Below are 17,781 nucleotides of genomic sequence, written 5' to 3'. Positions count from 1 at the left end.
GAAAATAACCGTTGGGGATGTTGAAATGCCTATAGTTATCCTTGGGGACCCAGCCTACCCCTTAATTCCATGGCTCATGAAGCCATACATAGGCAGCCTGGAGAGTAATCAGGGGCTGTTCAACTACAGGCTGAGCAAGTGCAGAATGGTGGTAGAATGTGCATTTGGACATTTAAAAGCACGCTGGCGCAGTTTACTGCCTCGCTTAGACCTCAGCAAAATCAATATTCCCACTGTTATTACTGCTTGCTGTGCGCTCCACAATATCTGTGAGAGTAAGGGGGAGACGTTTATGATGGGATGGGAGGTTGAGGGAAATCGCCTGGCTGCAAGTTACGCACAGCCAGACACCAGGGCGGTTAGAAGAGCACAGGAGGGTGCGGTGCGCATCAGAGAAGCTTTGAAAACCAGTTTCATGACTGGCCAGGCTATGGAGAGAAAGTTCTGTTTGTTTCTCCTTGATGAAACCCCCCACCCCTTGGTTCACTCTACTTCCCTGTAAGCTAACCACCCTCCCCACCTCCCTTTGATCACCGCTTGCAGAGGCAATAAAGTCATTGTTGCTTCGCATTCATGCATTCTTTATTAATTCATCAGACAAATAGGGGGATAATTACCAAGATAGCCCAGGAGAGGTGGTGGAGGAGGGAAGGACAAGGCCACACAGCACTTCAATAAGTTTTAAACTTTTAAACTTATTGAACGCCAGCCTTCTGTTACTTGAGCAATCCTCTGGGGTGGAGTGGCTGGGTGGCCAGAGGGCCCCCCAATGCGTTCTTGGGCATCTGGGTGAGGAGGCTATGGAACTTGGGGAGGAGGGCGGTTGGTTACACAGGGGCTGTAGCGGTGGTCTGTGCTCCTGCTGCCTTTCCTGCAGCTCAACCATACGCTGGATCATATTAGTTTGATGCTCCAGCAGCCTCAGCATTGAATCCTGCCTCCTCTCATCACGCTGCCGCCACCTTTCAGCTTCAGCCCTCTCTTCAGCCCGCCACTTACTCTCCTCAGCCCACCACATCTCCTCTTGGTCATTTTGTGCTTTCCTGCACTCTGACATTGTCTGCCTCTACGCATTCGTCTGTGCTCTGTCAGTGTGGGAGGACAGCATGAGCTCAGAGAACATTTCATCGCGAGTGCGTTTTTTTCGCCTTCTAATCTTCGCTAGCCTCTGGGAAGGAGAAGATCCTGTGATCCTTGAAACACTTGCTGCTGGTGGAGAAAGAAAAAGGGACAGTGGTATTTAAAAAGACACATTTTATAGAACAATGGGTACACACTTTCACGGTAAACCTTGCTGTTAACATTACATTCATAGCACATGTGCTTTCATCACAAGGTCACATTTTGCCTCCCCCTACCGCGTGGCTAACAGCAGGGAACATTTCTGTTCAGCCATAGGCAAACAGCCCAGCAGGAATGGGCACCTCTGAATGTCCCCTTAAGAAAAGCACCCTATTTCAACCAGGTGACCAAGAATATCACTCTCCTGAGGATAACAGAGAGAGATAAAGAACGGATGTTGTTTGAACGCCAGCAAACATACACTGCAATGCTTTGTTCTACAATGATTCCTGAGTACGTGCTCCTGGCCTGGAGTGGTAAAGTGTCCTATCATGTGGATGGAATAAGGCTGCCCTCCCCAGAAACCTTTTGCAAAGGCTTTGGGAATATATCCAGGAGAGCCACGAATGCCAGGGCAAATTAATCATGAAACATGCTGGCTTTTAAACCTTGTATAGTATTTTAAAAGGTACACTCACCAGAGATCCCTTCTCTGCCTGGCGGGTCCGGGAGGCAGCCTTGGGTGGTTTCGGGGGGTACTGGCTCCAGGTCCGGGGTGAGAAACAGTTCCTGGCTGTCGGGAAAACTGGTTTCTCCGCTTGTTTGCTGTGAGCTATCTACAACTACAACCTCATCATCATCGTCTTCCTCATCCCCAAAACCTGCTTCCGTGTTGCCTCCATCTCCATTGAAGGAGTCAAACAACATGGCTGGGGTAGTGGTGGCTGAACCCCCTAAAATGGCATGCAGCTCATCATAGGAGTGGCATGTTTGGGGCTGTGACCCGGAGCGGCCGTTCACCTCTCTGGTTTTCTGGTAGGCTTGCCTCAGCTCCTTAAGTTTCACGCGGCACTGCTTCGGGTCCCTGTTATGGCCTCTGTCCTTCATGCCCTGGGAGATTTTCTCAAATGTTTTGGCATTTTGAAAACTGGAATGGAGTTCTGATAGCACAGATTCCTCTCCCCATACAGCGATCAGATCCCATACCTTCCGTTCGGTCCATGTTGGAGCTCTTTTGCGATTCTGGGACTCCATCATTGTCACCTCTGCTGATGAGCTCCACATGGTCACCTACAGCTTGCCACACTGGCCAAACAGGAAATTGAAATTCAAAAGTTTGCGGGCCTTTTCCTGTCTACCTGGTCAGTGCATCTGAGTTGAGAGTGCTGTCCAAAGCGGTCACAATGGAGCACTCTGGGAGAGCTCCCAGAGGCCTATACCGTCTAATTGCGTCCACAGTACCCCAAATTTGACCCAGCAAAACCGATATCAGTGCTAATCCCCTTGTCGGGGGTAGAGTAAGGAAATCGATTTTAAGAGCCCTTTAAGTCAAAAAAAAAAAAAAAAAAAAAAAAAAGGGGCTTCGTCCTGTGGACGGGTGCAGGGTTAAATCGATTTAACGCTGCTAAATTCGTCCTCAATGCCTAGTGTAGACCAGGGCTGAGGGGGACGGGGAGAGATGAAAACTGCTGCAAAAGGGGCAGAGTGGTCCCTGAACGATCCTCTGGGAATGCAGGGTTGGAAAAGGGGCAGAGTGGTGCCTTGAGCTTTCCTTTTTACACAGACCAAGGCTGAAGTAGGGCCCACCCTCCCTCCCTTTTTGGTGAAAAATACCAGGTTTGGTCAGTCCCTGCTGTGGGCATTACGCTAGCTGCCCCATATTTAGAGGGGCTGGGAAGGAATTTTTCCTTTACCACCATATTGGCTTGGGTGCAGTTGGGGATTTTTTCGCCTTCCCCACACCAGGTTTCAGGAAGAGCTCTGTTTATGCATGACATGACAGGCAGTAGGCCATATGTCACAACTCATTATTGAAGTGTAGGGCAGATATCCAGTGCAGGTACTCCATAGGAGTATATACTGACAGGATAAATGGCTTAGAAAAGAACTTAAAAAGAGGTGTTTGTTAAAGGAACGAATGGGGGCAGTTGAGGACTCCTATGATTGGTACCACAGGGAGCCAACCCCCCTTCTTATAGCCCACCTTAACCCTCCTACAAAGGGGGGGAGCGTGGATGGTAAGGTCCCGACAATGGATTTATTGGAGGAACCAGGATGGGAAAAAGAGGGGGAGCTGGTGGAAGCCCCTCTACCCCATCCCAGGTATGGTAAGGTCCCAGCAATGTATTTGCTGGAGGGGCCTGGATGGAAAAAGAGGGGGAGCTAGTCAAAGCCCCCCAGTAATTATACGATAAACATGGGGTTACCTGTACTGTACTGTTATCTGCTGGGTAGTCTCAGACATCTAATAATAAAGTTGTGTTCTGATTAAACCCATGTCAAATGTCTCCTGTCCTTCTTTCAGCATAGCCAGACAATATACATGTGCATATGATGCTTTTATCTGCTGTAGCTATAGGCCCTATGTTCTGATATGTAGGCAGTAAGGTGAAATTTACAGGCTTTCTACTCAACCTAAGATCAGCACTTTAAGAGTAAATTGGGGGACTTGGCAAAACTATTTCATGAAAAAGGATAATGAATGTAGAATGAATTGCAGGGGAAGACAATCATAGCAAGATTGTAAAATACCTCCAGAAATGCTTGTGTTTGCTTCTGAAGAGGGGAGGATGTTAAAAGATTGACTGCAAAAGGAAGAAAAATGGTGCCTTGTACCTTTTCCTGTTATTTATGGTCTTATACAGTATCCATCTGGCACAGGTCTAGTCCAGTGCCCCTTTTGGCCACTCAACAGATTGCTGTGGGAGAGGTTCAGACAGTGAATTCCCCCTCTTTGTTCAACTTCCCTTGGCTGCAGCAGTGTATCCCCTCTTTGGACACATTTCCTGGGCACCAACTCTCAGTCTGTTACCTCTTCGAGGAAACGAAGCCCCAGAGGCCACTTGATTTATGCCCCCAAGACCACCACTGACCTCCAGAGTACCTACTTAGCTTAAGCAAACCCTTTCCCAGAACTCCTTCCGAAAGTGTGAACCTTTAGGTTTACCTTTTGAAGGGGCTATGTGGGGTAGGTGTAATCGCTTAACACACAAGCAGGCAGACACTTTGCACACTGTCCCTCCAAGCAGTAGGCAGTTCCACTATGCACAAGGAGCAGAACGGTCTAAAATGTTTTTGGGTTGTTTTTTGACCTTAGAAGTATTAGGAATATCATGATTGGAACCATAAACAGAAATCTTTCTGAGTGCTCATTCAAAGTTCAGGGATGTCATTTTAGAAAAAGCTTTTTTAATTCCCCCTTGCAGAACAACTTTAACAAACAAACAAACAAAAACAAAAAAAAACCCCAAACCAATAAGAATACCCTAAAAATGTAATTAACAGTAGACAATTTGGGGAACATTTTCATAAGCATGTAAGTGATCTAGGGGCCTAAGTGCTAGTTCACTTTTGGAAATAGAATTTAGGTGCCTACATCACTTAAGTGCTTTTGAAAATTTATCTTCTCTCTTCCCCAGCAAGAGAGGTGTGGATCTTGCATGGACTTTCTTGCTGGTTAGTTTTATTTTGACAAATACAGAGCAAAGCAGCTCCTGAATGTATTTTATTGTTTTATTCTCTTCACCCAAACTGATCCAGTAATGAAATAAAGCAGTTTGCTCTTTTTGTCCTTCCTCTGAATTAGAGCAGCCCATAGGACTATACTGCCTTGTGCAATTACAATTTAGTTTTGAATGACACTCATAAATGGCAGCACTAAGCAGCTATGATTTTATTCATGGAGGGGGACCCAATAATCTTACCTGCATGACATTTGAGACTGATTATTGTATAGGCCGAATTTGGTATCATAGAATCATAGAAGATTGGGGTTGGAAGAGACCTCAGGAGGTCATCTAGTCCAACCCCCTGCTCAAAGCAGGACTAACACCAACTAAACCATCCCAGCCAGGGCTTTGTCAAGCCAGGCCTTAAAAACCTCTAAGGATGGAGATTCCACCATCTCGCTAGGTAACCCATTCCAGTGCTTCACCACCCTCCTAGTGAAATAGTTTTTCCTAATATCCAACCTAGACCTCCCCCTCTGCAACTTGAGACCATTACTCCTTGTTCTGTCATCTGCCACCACTGAGAACAGCCTAGCTCCATCCTCTTTGGAACCCCCATTCAGGCAATTGAAGGCTGTTATTAAATCCCCCTTCACTCTTCTCTTCTGCAGACTAAATAACACCAGGTCCCTCAGCCTCTCTTCATAAGTCATGTGCCCCAGCCCCCTATTTATTTTTGTTGCCCTCTGCTGGACTCTCTCCAATTTGTCCAGGTCCCTTCTGTAGTGAGGGACCAAAACTGGATGCAGTACTCCAGGTGTGGCCTCAGCAGTGCCGAAATAATAATCTATAATAATAAGGGGAATAATCACTTTCCTCAATCTGCTGGCAATGCTTCTACTAATACAGCCCAATATGCTCTTGGCCTTGTTGGCAACAAGGACACACTTTTATGTCTTTTATGTCAGGTGCTTAACCACCTGACTCAGTAGTCCTTTTTGCAGTTTAATATTAAACAAGTGATGATAAACTACTGGCTTATGTAAATATCATAAAATGCTGATATACTGCTTCTCAGAGGTTCATATCGCAGTGGTCACTACTTAAATGAGAACTTTGTCCTCCTTATGATAAGATGAATTTTAACCACCACACTGTGCAAGAATAGGGGGTTTTAGAGTCTTTGTGATTTTTGTGCTTATTTGAGTAGTCACAAATGTATTGTTGACTCGGATTCTTGTTTGTTACACTAGTGAAAGCCTGGTGTTTCCAATGGGCTTGTGCCAGTGTGACGGAAAGGACTATTTGACCTTATGCTGTCAGCTTGTGGCTGGACAGAAAGGTGTGAAGTTAGTACTGTCAGTTTGGAGGTTTTCCAATAAAGGTGTTGCAGAATGAGGTAGAGTCTGAGTCAAAATGCAGTTCTGCTCTGAAAAGTGGCTATGTAGAACTTGAATTGTGAGGTTCCATATTTTTGTGTCTCTATCCACAAGGACAAGTGTATTGAATAAGAGGGTTACATAGTTAGTTTTCAGAGTGGAACAACAGTGTATGCTCCTTGGTTCCAATAGCCACTATCTATTATGCCCTCAGATTTATTGCAGGAGAAGAGTGCCATATAAAATCAGCTGGATGAGTTTAAATATGAGTTTATATTGGAAGTAAAATATTTTTCTCTCTTTTCTCAGGATTGTGACATGCTTGCTTGCCATAATTACTGGCACTGGGCTTTGTATTTCATAGAAAAGGTATGAGTACACTTCTACATCTACAGTATATACTATACGCTCCAGGTGGATGAATATTCTCATATTATCAGGCAGTGCTGACAAAAAGGGTATGGTCTGCTTTCCTCCCTTCTTAATATTTGGGTGTTTTTATGAATATACTGCAGTATAATTTGTGGTGTTTGGTACTTTACTAAAGTCTTTTCGAAAGTGATGTTTTAGAAGAAAAAAATCTAAAATCATGTGTATGGGAATGTAGAGAAATTACTGAAATGAGACAATTAAATATTACATTCAAAGCAAATTCACTAATTTTGTGATAGAAAGATGAACCCAATTCTGTAGTCTTTTCATATGCAGAATTCCCATTGAATTCAATACAAATTTTGCTGGCACAAAGAACATAAGGGGCTAGAGTTTGCAAAAATTACCTGAGACTGACCAATGGGACCATTACGTTAAAGAATCAGAGATTTTATGTTGTTAAATTCTCCCTGTTAAAAGTATTTCAGATGTATTGAAACCCTTTACAAACATATTTCTATCGAGCGTATTGGATTGCAATACATACTATGTTTTTATGCAGGATCTTTTTTTCAGATACCTAGATTAGATATAGGGAAGAAGAAGAAGAAGAAATAGGCTATGTGGCACATGCTCCTATTGACATTTATTGATAGGATCACTGATATCCTTATAAAAATCTGTTGTATTGAACTCTACCAGTCACTTATGAACACTGTATCCTAAAGGTTATCACCCAATTCTCTTTTGCTTTTACAGGGTGATTATGAAGCAGCTTTGACAATTTATGACAATAACGTGAGTTTAAATCAATTTTGTTTTAATGAAAAGGCATTGTTCCAATCAGAGGGGGTGCACATGCCTCATTCTTCATATGACACAAAATATAAAAAAGTGTGATTCCATTTTCTGGTTTTATTTTTAAATGTTTAATTGGCATTTTAGAGTGATTATTCAACTCAACTGGGAAAACTATATGTGAGTTACACAGGTCATCCTAAACCAGTGCCAAAAAAAAACCTTTATATCACACCATCATACTTATATTTTGTTCAGACTACATATTAGAAACTACTAATTTTTTTAGTGTTTTCCAGTTATTTTTATTGGTACCACTTTCATATCCTGTTATCTTTAGTCAGGTTGTCTTAATTGCTATGAAGAGGCCTTGAGGGCACTAGAAAAAAATATAGATACTTTTTAAAAGTTTAACATTTTGTAAAATAGTTTTTCTATAGGTCTAAAGTATCATGACTAAGGCTGGATCTCACAGTTTAACTACCAAGCCAGTTACTAGTTTGGCTCCAACTTCCTTTGTCATGTCTTTTCCTTTCTAGGTGACTTGTTAAAGTTCTCTCCTGCTTGAACTTTAGAGGAATTTTTCTAAAATAATCCACAGTAAATTAACTAGGAGTCAGCATAACAAGTCTTGCCTTGCCTGTTTTGAAGTTAAACTTTATGAAAATATTTTGTCCTACCTAATAACTATTGGAAAGTCTAGTAGAGCTTCTGGCTCCATTTTGGGAGAGCAGAGCTCATAGGGAAAAGTGGTTTTCACACTCACTGTATTTGATTTTATAAATGGAAAAACAACAGAGAGAAAATAATATGAATATTATTTGTGGATTGTTATATTTCTGAAAGATGTGGTTGGTTTGTTACAAAATAGCTATATCTGGAAGAGTAAAGAGACAGAATTAATTTGAACGGTCATAGTAAGTTTGACTTTCAAATTAACTTCCCACCTAAATAAATGTAATGAAGTTTAAGAATGCTTTCTGATTGCAGATTGCTCCCAGATGCATGTCAAGTGGAAGTATGCTAGATGTAGTAGATAACTGCTCCATGCTGTACCGGCTTCAGTTGGAAGGTAAAGAACTGTTAGTTTTTGCTTCAGTTCTACTTATTCTTCTTAAAATAGTAAGATAAAACTCCTCCTCATGCTCCAACATGCGGAAGATTTACAAAAATATATAGAGCAACTCTGAGTAGTGGGTTATTTTAGAGAATAAATACTTTAAAGAGCTGCTGTTCTTGGGAGGTGAGTTTAAAGTTTCTATAACATGCATTACCATTATTTCTCCCTAGAGTTTATTACTTTTCTGTGAGTACAGTATTCCATTCAACTAAGTTAACATAGATCATGTTTTTCTTTTTTGGCAAATTTCACTTTCTCTGTCCCCAGAGAACGGTTTTTCAGCCTCAGATTAAAAGGTCAACATATAAACTGTTAAACAGCTATTGACTGCTCTCATAGTCAATATCAAGCCAATACTAATATTTAGTTCTAAATTTTGATATTTGAAAAAAGTAGTCCACTATAGGTATTGTACCAATCATTCTAATAGTTCCATGAGACTAAATATACAGCTACAGACTTTAACTTTCTAAAGTGAAGATGAAGTTAGAGTTTCAGAAAAAAATACTAGTTCCTAAATTGTAAATAATAATTTTCACAGAACTCTGCTACAGCCAGTCATGCTGCACATATTTATATATGCGGTCCAGTATTAGTAATCAAATGCCACAGACAGATCCAGAGTGACGATTGTGGGCATTATCCTCCTTCATCTGTGTTCGGGGGATGTCATCTATCCCATGATTAGGCCTGAACCTTATCTAAAGGGGACCAGGACGTCGGTAATGGAAGGTGTTTTTGGAGATAAGCAATAAAGTATTTTCTCAGAAGTGGGAGATACGACACTGAGTGGTAGTTTAAAGTCTGCTGTGTTGAGAGGTGGTTTTTAAAGCTTACAAGGTTGAATGAAACTGGAAATATATGCTAAAAAAATTGCTTTGCAATGAAGTCTTATTTTAAATCATGTATTTTACTCCTAGGTGTAAAGGTAGGAGACAGGTGGAATGAAGTTATCCAACTCACAAAGAAACACTCCAAAGATCATGTTCTGTGTTTCAATGATGTCCACATTCTCATGTCTTCGCTAGGGGCCAAAGACCACAAAACCACCAATGAGCTGTTAACGACTCTTCAGGAACTTGCAAAGTAAGCAAGTGAATTAAAATGTTGTTCTGAATAAATATTTTCCCATTACAAGGTTTATTAGTATTATAATTAATTGCTTCCAGTTTGCTAGGTACCATAATATTTTTTTCTGGTTTAGGCTGCTATAACTTGAACTCTAGTTTCAGCAGGGTGTTGTCTCTGAAGTTATACAATAAGGATTTCTAATAGTTGCTTGTGAAAAAAGAAAAGGAGTACTTGTGGCACCTTAGAGACTAACAAATTTATTTGAGCATAAGCTTTTGTGAGCTACAGCTCACTTCATAAGATGCATTCCATTTTTTCCACTGAATGCATCCGATGAAGTGAGCTGTAGCTCACGAAAGCTTATGCTCAAATAAATTTGTTAGCCTCTAAGGTGACACAAGCACTCCTTTCTTTTTACGAATACAGACTAACACGGCTGCTACTCTGAAATCTTTTTATTGTGAGTGTGTGTAATTGTCTAGAGTGTGTATTTAATCTTATCAGACAACAGCATCCTCGTCCCAGCAGTGTAGGTTTTTTGCTTTGAGTGGTTGTAACATCTTAACCTGTAAACGGGGTTTTTTCCTTACAATGGGTACATACTAGGAATGTAAGTGTTCATTGCTGAACAGAGGCATTTCTCTTGTAAAACAAGTGTGCAAACTTTACAAAATAAGCCAAGTACCTATAAGGGCCCTTTTTGCTCTGCTGCATCAAGTTAAAACATTGTTCTGTATTCATTACCAGATCTCTCTAAAGTGTCCATATTGATAATCCTATATTTGCTATACATATACAACAAATTATCATTTTGACATGAAATGGAGTTCAAAGCGCTGCCAAAATAGTTTTGCTAAGATTTGGCAGTTTGGTTGTTCAGTATTCATTTTAATATTTTTGTATTTCTTTAAAATAGAAAAATATTTATCCCATACTTGTTTATGTATGAAAAAAAATATTTCTTGCTCTTATTTTGCTATTGATCACCATCATAGGCAAGATGAGAATGACAAACCACTCTTACATTTTTCCTGATTTTTGTTTTATGCACACAACTTTTCTGTGTGTGAAACTGATTTCCCTTCTTTCTTCAATGTACAATCTGAGCCAATTGGTACTTTTTACTTCTTACATCTTGGGGTTAGATGCAAGATATTTGTGGCATAAAGGTACCACAGAATACTTTGAAATGGACAGGGCTAGCAAATAGGTAGCCACCTACAATGGCAGCTGTTTTCACTTACAAAAGAAATGGAGAGCATGTGATTTGTCTTTCAGTTTCCAGAAGAGTAATGAGTATCCTGGAGGGAGAAAAACAACAACCCTCCCCCACCCTAAACACAACTTACTAAAAATAGAGATGGTTTATACGTAGCATTAGAAAAATGATAGCAGGGCCTTTATAAACCTAACAAAATAGGGGAGCAGGGTTACTGTATTCTTACTTTATATTATGGTTCCATTTATAAATGGGTGTATAAAAGATTACTATGTGATTAAATGATGTTAAAAGCATGTTAGAGTTATGTGTTAAAGATGATTATAAGCACAACAATAGAAAGTGTTTTAGATGAGTCATGGTTATAAGCAACGTATTGAACTGTTGGATTCACTAACAATCTTCCAAAAAAGAGTAACGTCTGTTACCCTTTTTAGAAATGGAACCTTAATATGAAGTGTGACAGATTTTGTTTTGGACATAAAGTTGCAGAACAACTCTGATTCACATTCCGTGAATATGATCCACTGAGGCTTTAAGAGGTCAAGAAGAAAATGTGAGAAATGTAGAGTTGAAAAACCACATAATCTGGTTTGCTTACTACTAGCAGATCATGATGGACTTTTTTTCTTTTCTATAACTACTATATGAGCTGTAGAACTTAAACTTTAGTGGATGGATATTTTGTAGAACATTTAATGAGTTTACACTTAGTATTGCTAACCCTTCACCCAGTGCTACAGGACTTTCCTCTGCTTGTCTGCCTATCTTTATATCTTTTATTGTAACATTGTCGTTGTAATTGCTGTGGATTGCACTAGTTTGAACCATTATAAAACTTATTTTTACTTTATTTATATTATAAAGCATATCTTGATATGAATAGGCTGACAGGGCAAGGCCAGATGGCTATAGTAAAGTAGTGAGGAACAGGTATGTTAGCTCCAGGCTTAACAAATCTCTGGTACCATGTAACCAATATCTGGTCCGGGACCTTTTGGAATTCGGGTGTAGAGATGGTCTGTCGTTTGCCCTCCTGTCCTTAGATCAGGAGAAGGCGTTCGACAGGGTGGATCACAGGTATTTCCTGAGCACTCTGCAAGCATTTGGCTTCGGACCCCAGTTTGTGGGTTTTCTCCGGGCGTTGCATGCCTCCGCAGAGTGTCTGGTCAGGCTCAACTGGACCCTGACCGAACCGGTCAGCTTCGGGCGAGGAGTATGGCAGGGGTGCCCCCTCTCAAGCCAGCTGTACATTCTGGAGATCGAGCCCTTCCTCTGTCTCCTCTGAAGGAGACTGCTGCTCTATCTCGGGGTTTACCTTTCTGCCATGCATCCCTTTCCGCTGGAGAACTGGCAGAATTTAGAGGGCGGGGTGACAGCGGCTCCGAAAATGGACAGGACTACTCTGGTGCCTCTCCCTTCGAGGGAAAGCGCTGGTGCTTAATCAACTAGTCCTGTCCACACTCTGGTACCGGCTCAACACCCTGGTCCCGGCCCCAGATTTCCTGGCCAACCTCCGGACATTGATTCTGGAGTTCTTTTGGTCAGGACTGCACTGGGTCCCTGTAGGGATTCTCCATCTACCCCTGGAGGAGGGAGGGCAGGGCCTGAAATGTCCGCTTACTCAGGTCCATGTCTTCTGCTTCCAGGCCCTGCAGAGGCTCCTTTATGGTGCAGGTAGTCCAGCGTGGAGCATACTGGCGCACGCCTTCCTGCGCCGCTTTCGAGGGCTCCGATACGACCGGCAGCTCCTTTATCTCCATCCGAGAGGTCTTCCACAAGACCTCTCCGGGCTGCCGGTCTTCTATCAGGACCTCCTCCGGACCTGGAAACTCTTTTCAACGACCAGGTCCGTGGTGGCCACCGAGGGGGCAGATCTTCTCGCGGAGCCCCTGCTACACAACCCCCAGCTCCGTGTGCAGGTGGCGGAGTCCCGCTCGGTATGCCAGAGGTTGGTCCTGGCAGAAGTCACAAGAGTTGGAGACCTCCTGGACTATGACCGGGGAGACTGGCTGGATCCCCTGATGCTCGCTCAGCGCATGGGGCTCTCCAGACCTTGTACTCCCCGGCGCATACTTCAGGAGGTGAAGGCCACTTTGCCGCCCGCTGCTCGGGTTTATCTCGACCGGGTCCTGCACGAGGGCATGCCCCGCCCACCCTCTACCCCAGGCCCGCCGGACCTTTTAATTGGACCCCTGCCCCGTGGACCCAACCGATCCCCTCACCCCTTCACTGTAAGCCGACTGCACGAGATGCAGCCGGTCTGCTTTCAAACCGTGCCAAGAAAACATCTATACACACTCGTGCTCCACACCCTTCACATCCTCACCCTTGTGTCCCGCCCCGATACAAATGGCGGGACCTCCTGCCACCTTTGGAGGGTGAGGAGCCCCGGTGGGCCAGCCTATATTCCACCTTAGTCCCGAGTCCCGCCGGGGATGTCAGTTGGCAGCTCTTTCACGGAGCCATGAGCACGGGCGTGTTCTTGGCGCGGTTCATCTCAATCCCAGACACCTGCCCCTTTTGCGGCGTGAAGGAAACCCTGGCACACATATACCTGGAGTGTGCCAGGCTGCAACCCTATTCCGGCTCCTCACCAATATTTAATTACGCTTTTGGTTGCACTTTTCCCCTCACCTTCTTATTTATGCACTCCCTATCCGTGGCCCCACAAAGTCACGGGATCTCGTGATCAACCTCCTCCTGGCCCTAGCCAAAATGGCCATCTATAAAACCAGAGTGAGGAGGTTGGCCGATGGAGTCTCCTGTGACTGTGGAGCCTATTTCCGATCCTCGGTCCGTTCACGTATCCGGGCAGAGTTCCTCTGGGCGGCATCCTCTGATGCCTTTGAGGAGCAGTGGGCACTGTCCGGGGTTCTCTGCTCGGTGTCCCCATCCAGTTCCCTTCTTTTGATCCTTTGACCACACTCCTGTCCCTGTTATTTCATTAATTGTCCCCTGGAATTTTTTGGTATCTAGGCCCTGTGGATCCCCCTTTAGGCTGGGGGGAACTCTTTAGCAGTGGATGGGCTTCACCCGCCCGCTTCCCGGAAACCAATAAGATTACCATGTAACCAAATGGCAGTTGCTCCAGGTTAATCAAGACACCTGGGGCCAATTAAGATCCTTCTAGAAAGCAGTGGAGATAGATAGGTTGATTGGGACACCTGAAGCCAATCAAGAGCTGGCTGGAACTAGTTAAAAACCTCCCAGTTAGTCAGTGAAGTGTGTGTCAGGAGCTGTAGGAGGAAGCCACACTGTTGGAGGAACTAAGCAGTACAAATCCATATCAGGCGCAAGGAAGGAGGTCCTGAGGTAATGGTGAAGGAGATATTGAGTGGGGGCTGCTATGGGGAAATGGCCCAGGGAATTGTACATGTCCTATTTCCAAAAAGTCAGCTACCATAGCTGCTACTATTAGGGTCCCTGGGCTGGAGCCTGGAGTAGAGGGCTGGCCTGGGCTCCCCCTCCCTTCCCCAATTAATCACTAGACTGGGAGACAACAGAGACTGTGCGAGGGAGGGTTGCTTCTCCCCTCCCTTGCTGGCTTATGATCAAAATGGCCCAGTAAGCTGTGACCCTTGCCTCTAGAAAGAGAAGGGCTATGTGGAGGGTCACAGTGAGCCTCTGAGGCTAGTTTTAGAGTAGCAGCCGTGTTAGTCTGTATTCGCAAAAAGAAAAGAAGTACTTGTGACATCTTAGAGACTAACAAATTTATTTGAGCATAAGCTTTCATGAGCTACAGCTCACTTCATCAGATGCAGTGGAAAAAACTGAATGCATCCGATGAAGTGAGCTGTAGCTCACGAAAGCTTATGCTCAAATAAATTTGTTAGTCTCTAAGGTGCCACAAGTACTCCTTTTCTTTCTGAGGCTAGTGAAATCCACCAGGAAACATGGGACCCACGGAAAAACTAAATATCCAGTTAAACTTGTTTACTAAGCCAAGATATAATAAATAGGACTATTACTCATGTCAAGAATAAGTTTCTAAGGTAGGTAATGCAACTATTTGTATTTGTTTAGAGTAACCATAAAATTCTAAGAACCAACAGCCTGCTCTATATTTTCAAGATTTTCTATTATAGATGTGGGATGAGTTTGAAGATTTAAAAGGTGTATTTGCATATTCTCTTATGCTTACAGCTGTACATTGCATATACATTTTTACTTTGTGAGTTTTCATAAACTTAGTGTGCCTCTTTATCATTATTAATTTGTATTATAGTGCCTAGAAGCCCTAGTCATGCAACAGGACCCTGGGCCAACTAGCTGACATTCCAAAACAAAAAGACAGTCCTGGGCCAACTAGCTGACATTCCAAATAGTTTAAGAGTACTGTCTCTCTATTTGTTGTTAGCTCCTTCATCAAATTCAGTAGCAAAAATTTAGCATTCCATTTCTATAGGTTTAAGCTGTTTCATGTAATTATAAAGATTTCTAATTGTCAGATACGAACACATTTAGAGCTAAGAAAATGCTTCAGCTGACAACAGAGAACTATAAAGATTAAATTTTAAACAGAAACCTATAGTCCATAAAACAGACAGACACACAGCTTTGTTTCGTTTCCCTTTGGAATTAATAATGAACTGGATTAATGAATAATCTGTTCTACTGGGTCATTAACCTGTTGACTCTTTCCCCTCTCTTGGGTGGATCAGTGTGCAAACAAAATTCTCTATTGTGTTGTGCTGGGGTGGGGTGAAATCTGTTGAAGTTGCTGGGTGTAAACCCTGCCTTTTATTCAGGATAATGTAAGAATCAGTTAGCCTTCTTTTGGAATAAGACAACAGAAACAACAGGAGCCATTGCCCAAAACACAGGCCATAAGCAAAGCTGGTCAGAAACTGAGCTATGTGGATGCAAAGGTTTGCTGGATATTGGTTGGTTGGTAAGTGTGTGAGAGTGGCACTCTGACAGAGAAGGCAATCAAAAGCCAAGGACAGCCAGAAAAGCTCTTGTAGCATGACCCTGAGAAAAAAAAATCTGAGCGCGCTTTCTGGGTAGAGTGTTGGCTGGAAAAAGAGGTTGGGAATATAGAGTAAAAAAACCTGGCTTCTGTTGTATGTTTATTTCCTACTGTGTTGAGGGAAACAGGACTCTATGTACATTCTTGTTAATAAACAGGTTTGCGTCAAGAAATATCTGACTTTATTATTAAGGCTGCAAGTCTGTCATGGAAGTCACGGATTCCGAGACTTTCGAGGACCTCCGTGACTTCGGCAGCTGCAGTGGCCAGCGCGGTTGACCCCTGCTGGGGTGGCCCCGGGGCCAGCTGCTGTGTCAGCCCTGGAGCCAGTTGCACGGGCTGCTGCTTGGGTGGTCCTGGGCAGCTAGCCCCAGGGTTGCCCAAACAGTGTCCAATGCGGCTGGTACAGGAGGCCACTGGAGCAGCAGTGGTCCCTGGGGGCAGTCAGCCACCAGAGCAGGGGCCAGCCATCACTCCCCCTTGACCCACAGAGCAGCGGATGCCCGGGGGCGCCCCAGAGCAGCTAAGATTCAGTCAGGGTTATTTATAGTAAAAGTCAGGGACCAGTCACAGGCCATGAACTTTTGTTTATTGCCTGTGCCCTGTCCATGACTTTTATTAAAAATACCCCTGACTAAAACTTAGCCTTATGTGTCATCAGTATCTCCTCTGAATGGAAACAACCTGCAAGGCCCCGATGATTGGCTAACTACTCAGGTCAAGAGGGATTATGGAAAGGACGTTTTCACTTATCCAAGTAAAATACTTAAGATTTCAGAATTTTTAAAGTTACAGCAAATAAGGTTCTTCTTTGAGTACATGTCCCCATGGATTTTCAGTAAAGGATATGTGTGCTACCCAGCACTCTTGATCAGAGACTGCAAATTAGTGTCTATGGGCCAGTGCCTGCACAGTGCAGCGTCTTGTGCTTTGAATGAGGGCATATAAGGAGATGTGAGGACACTGCCACTTAGTTCCTTCTCAACCTCCTGCAGCTCGAGATGGAGCGTTCTGCTGTCCGCAGTATTCAGCTTCCTGCCTTTCACCTTGGGAATCCTTAATTTCTTATTTACTTCATTATTTTATAGTTTATCTATTTTCATTTGGTAACTCTTTATTTTATATAGCACTGTTTTGCTTGTAGGGGCAAGGAGGGCTTCGTGACTTCTTCCCTTTATGGACCTTTCTTTTGTGCCAGAGCACAACTTGTTATGGCCAAAACACCAGGTTTTAAGCCCTGTCAGACCCGCCACCAGTCCTTTCCCTATAGTGAAGGACACTCAAGTTGCCTGTGGTGTTTGGGGAACTCCCAGGATCCTTCTAAATGTAAGGTTTGTCTGGGTTTAAAAGGTAGAGTCAAAAAAGACAGAGAGACTAGACGTAAGTTCCTGTTAATGGAACATGATCTAACTCTGGAGAGGTCTGCTCCCCCCCCACTCGTGCATTGGCCGCTATGTCACAGGTCACCTTCGTCTCCATTGTAGTCTTATTTATGGCCCCAGAGAATAAAACTCTAAAGAAGAAACATACTCCTTTTCCCTGCCTGGAGAGGTATAAACCATAAAACCTGCTCTTGGGAGACCTCTTGTCACTTTAAGGGTACAGTAGAGGCACTGACTGAGTCCAGAACGGAGGGATTGGTAGTGTGGAAGAAGCCCCACTTGGACAACATACCTACCACCAGAGTAACAACCATGGTGGCACCACCTGACAGCCCTGTGTGTTTAACAGCACTGCAAGGTATCATCCATGCCCCAGCACCAACAGCTCAGTGAACATCTGAGGTGGGAGATGACTCTACAACCACCTCCGTCCTGCAACAGCCTCTGTCTCACCAGTCGGCATTTCCACCTCTGGTGCTGACACACACTTTGTCTGAAGGCTATCAAACCTCCTTCCAGGTTCCTTTCTTCAGAGGATTGCATAATTTCTGAAGGGCCTGCATCTCCAATACTGAGCTGATTTATTAGAGACACCTCTCCAGTACCACCCTGACAGCTGCAAGTTGAAAGTTGTTTAAGTCTCCAGCCTGGTTAGGACAATAAAGAGCCACCCTCCTTTTAATTCAGGGAAGGATTGGTTGGACTCAGATCTCGGTACAGGATGTTATCTTGGTACCG

At 43.5% G+C, this 17,781-nt stretch overlaps 1 protein-coding gene across 1 annotated transcript in view; it reads left to right on the top strand.

The window, feature by feature from the left end:
- Positions 1-17,781, top strand: part of TTC38 (tetratricopeptide repeat domain 38) — a 50,622-nt gene that overhangs the window by 16,383 nt on the left and 16,458 nt on the right. The window contains exons 8-11 of the mRNA XM_038399325.2: positions 6,419-6,478; positions 7,241-7,279; positions 8,270-8,351; positions 9,320-9,485. Of these exons, the coding sequence (XP_038255253.1) occupies positions 6,419-6,478; positions 7,241-7,279; positions 8,270-8,351; positions 9,320-9,485 (347 nt within the window). The remainder of the gene's footprint in view (positions 1-6,418; positions 6,479-7,240; positions 7,280-8,269; positions 8,352-9,319; positions 9,486-17,781) is intronic.

This window comes from Dermochelys coriacea, chromosome 1, assembly GCF_009764565.3.
Source record: "Dermochelys coriacea isolate rDerCor1 chromosome 1, rDerCor1.pri.v4, whole genome shotgun sequence".
Lineage (NCBI taxonomy): Eukaryota > Metazoa > Chordata > Testudines > Dermochelyidae > Dermochelys > Dermochelys coriacea.
Note: the sequence above shows the minus strand (reverse complement) of the source record. Positions and strands in the feature narration are given on the sequence as shown.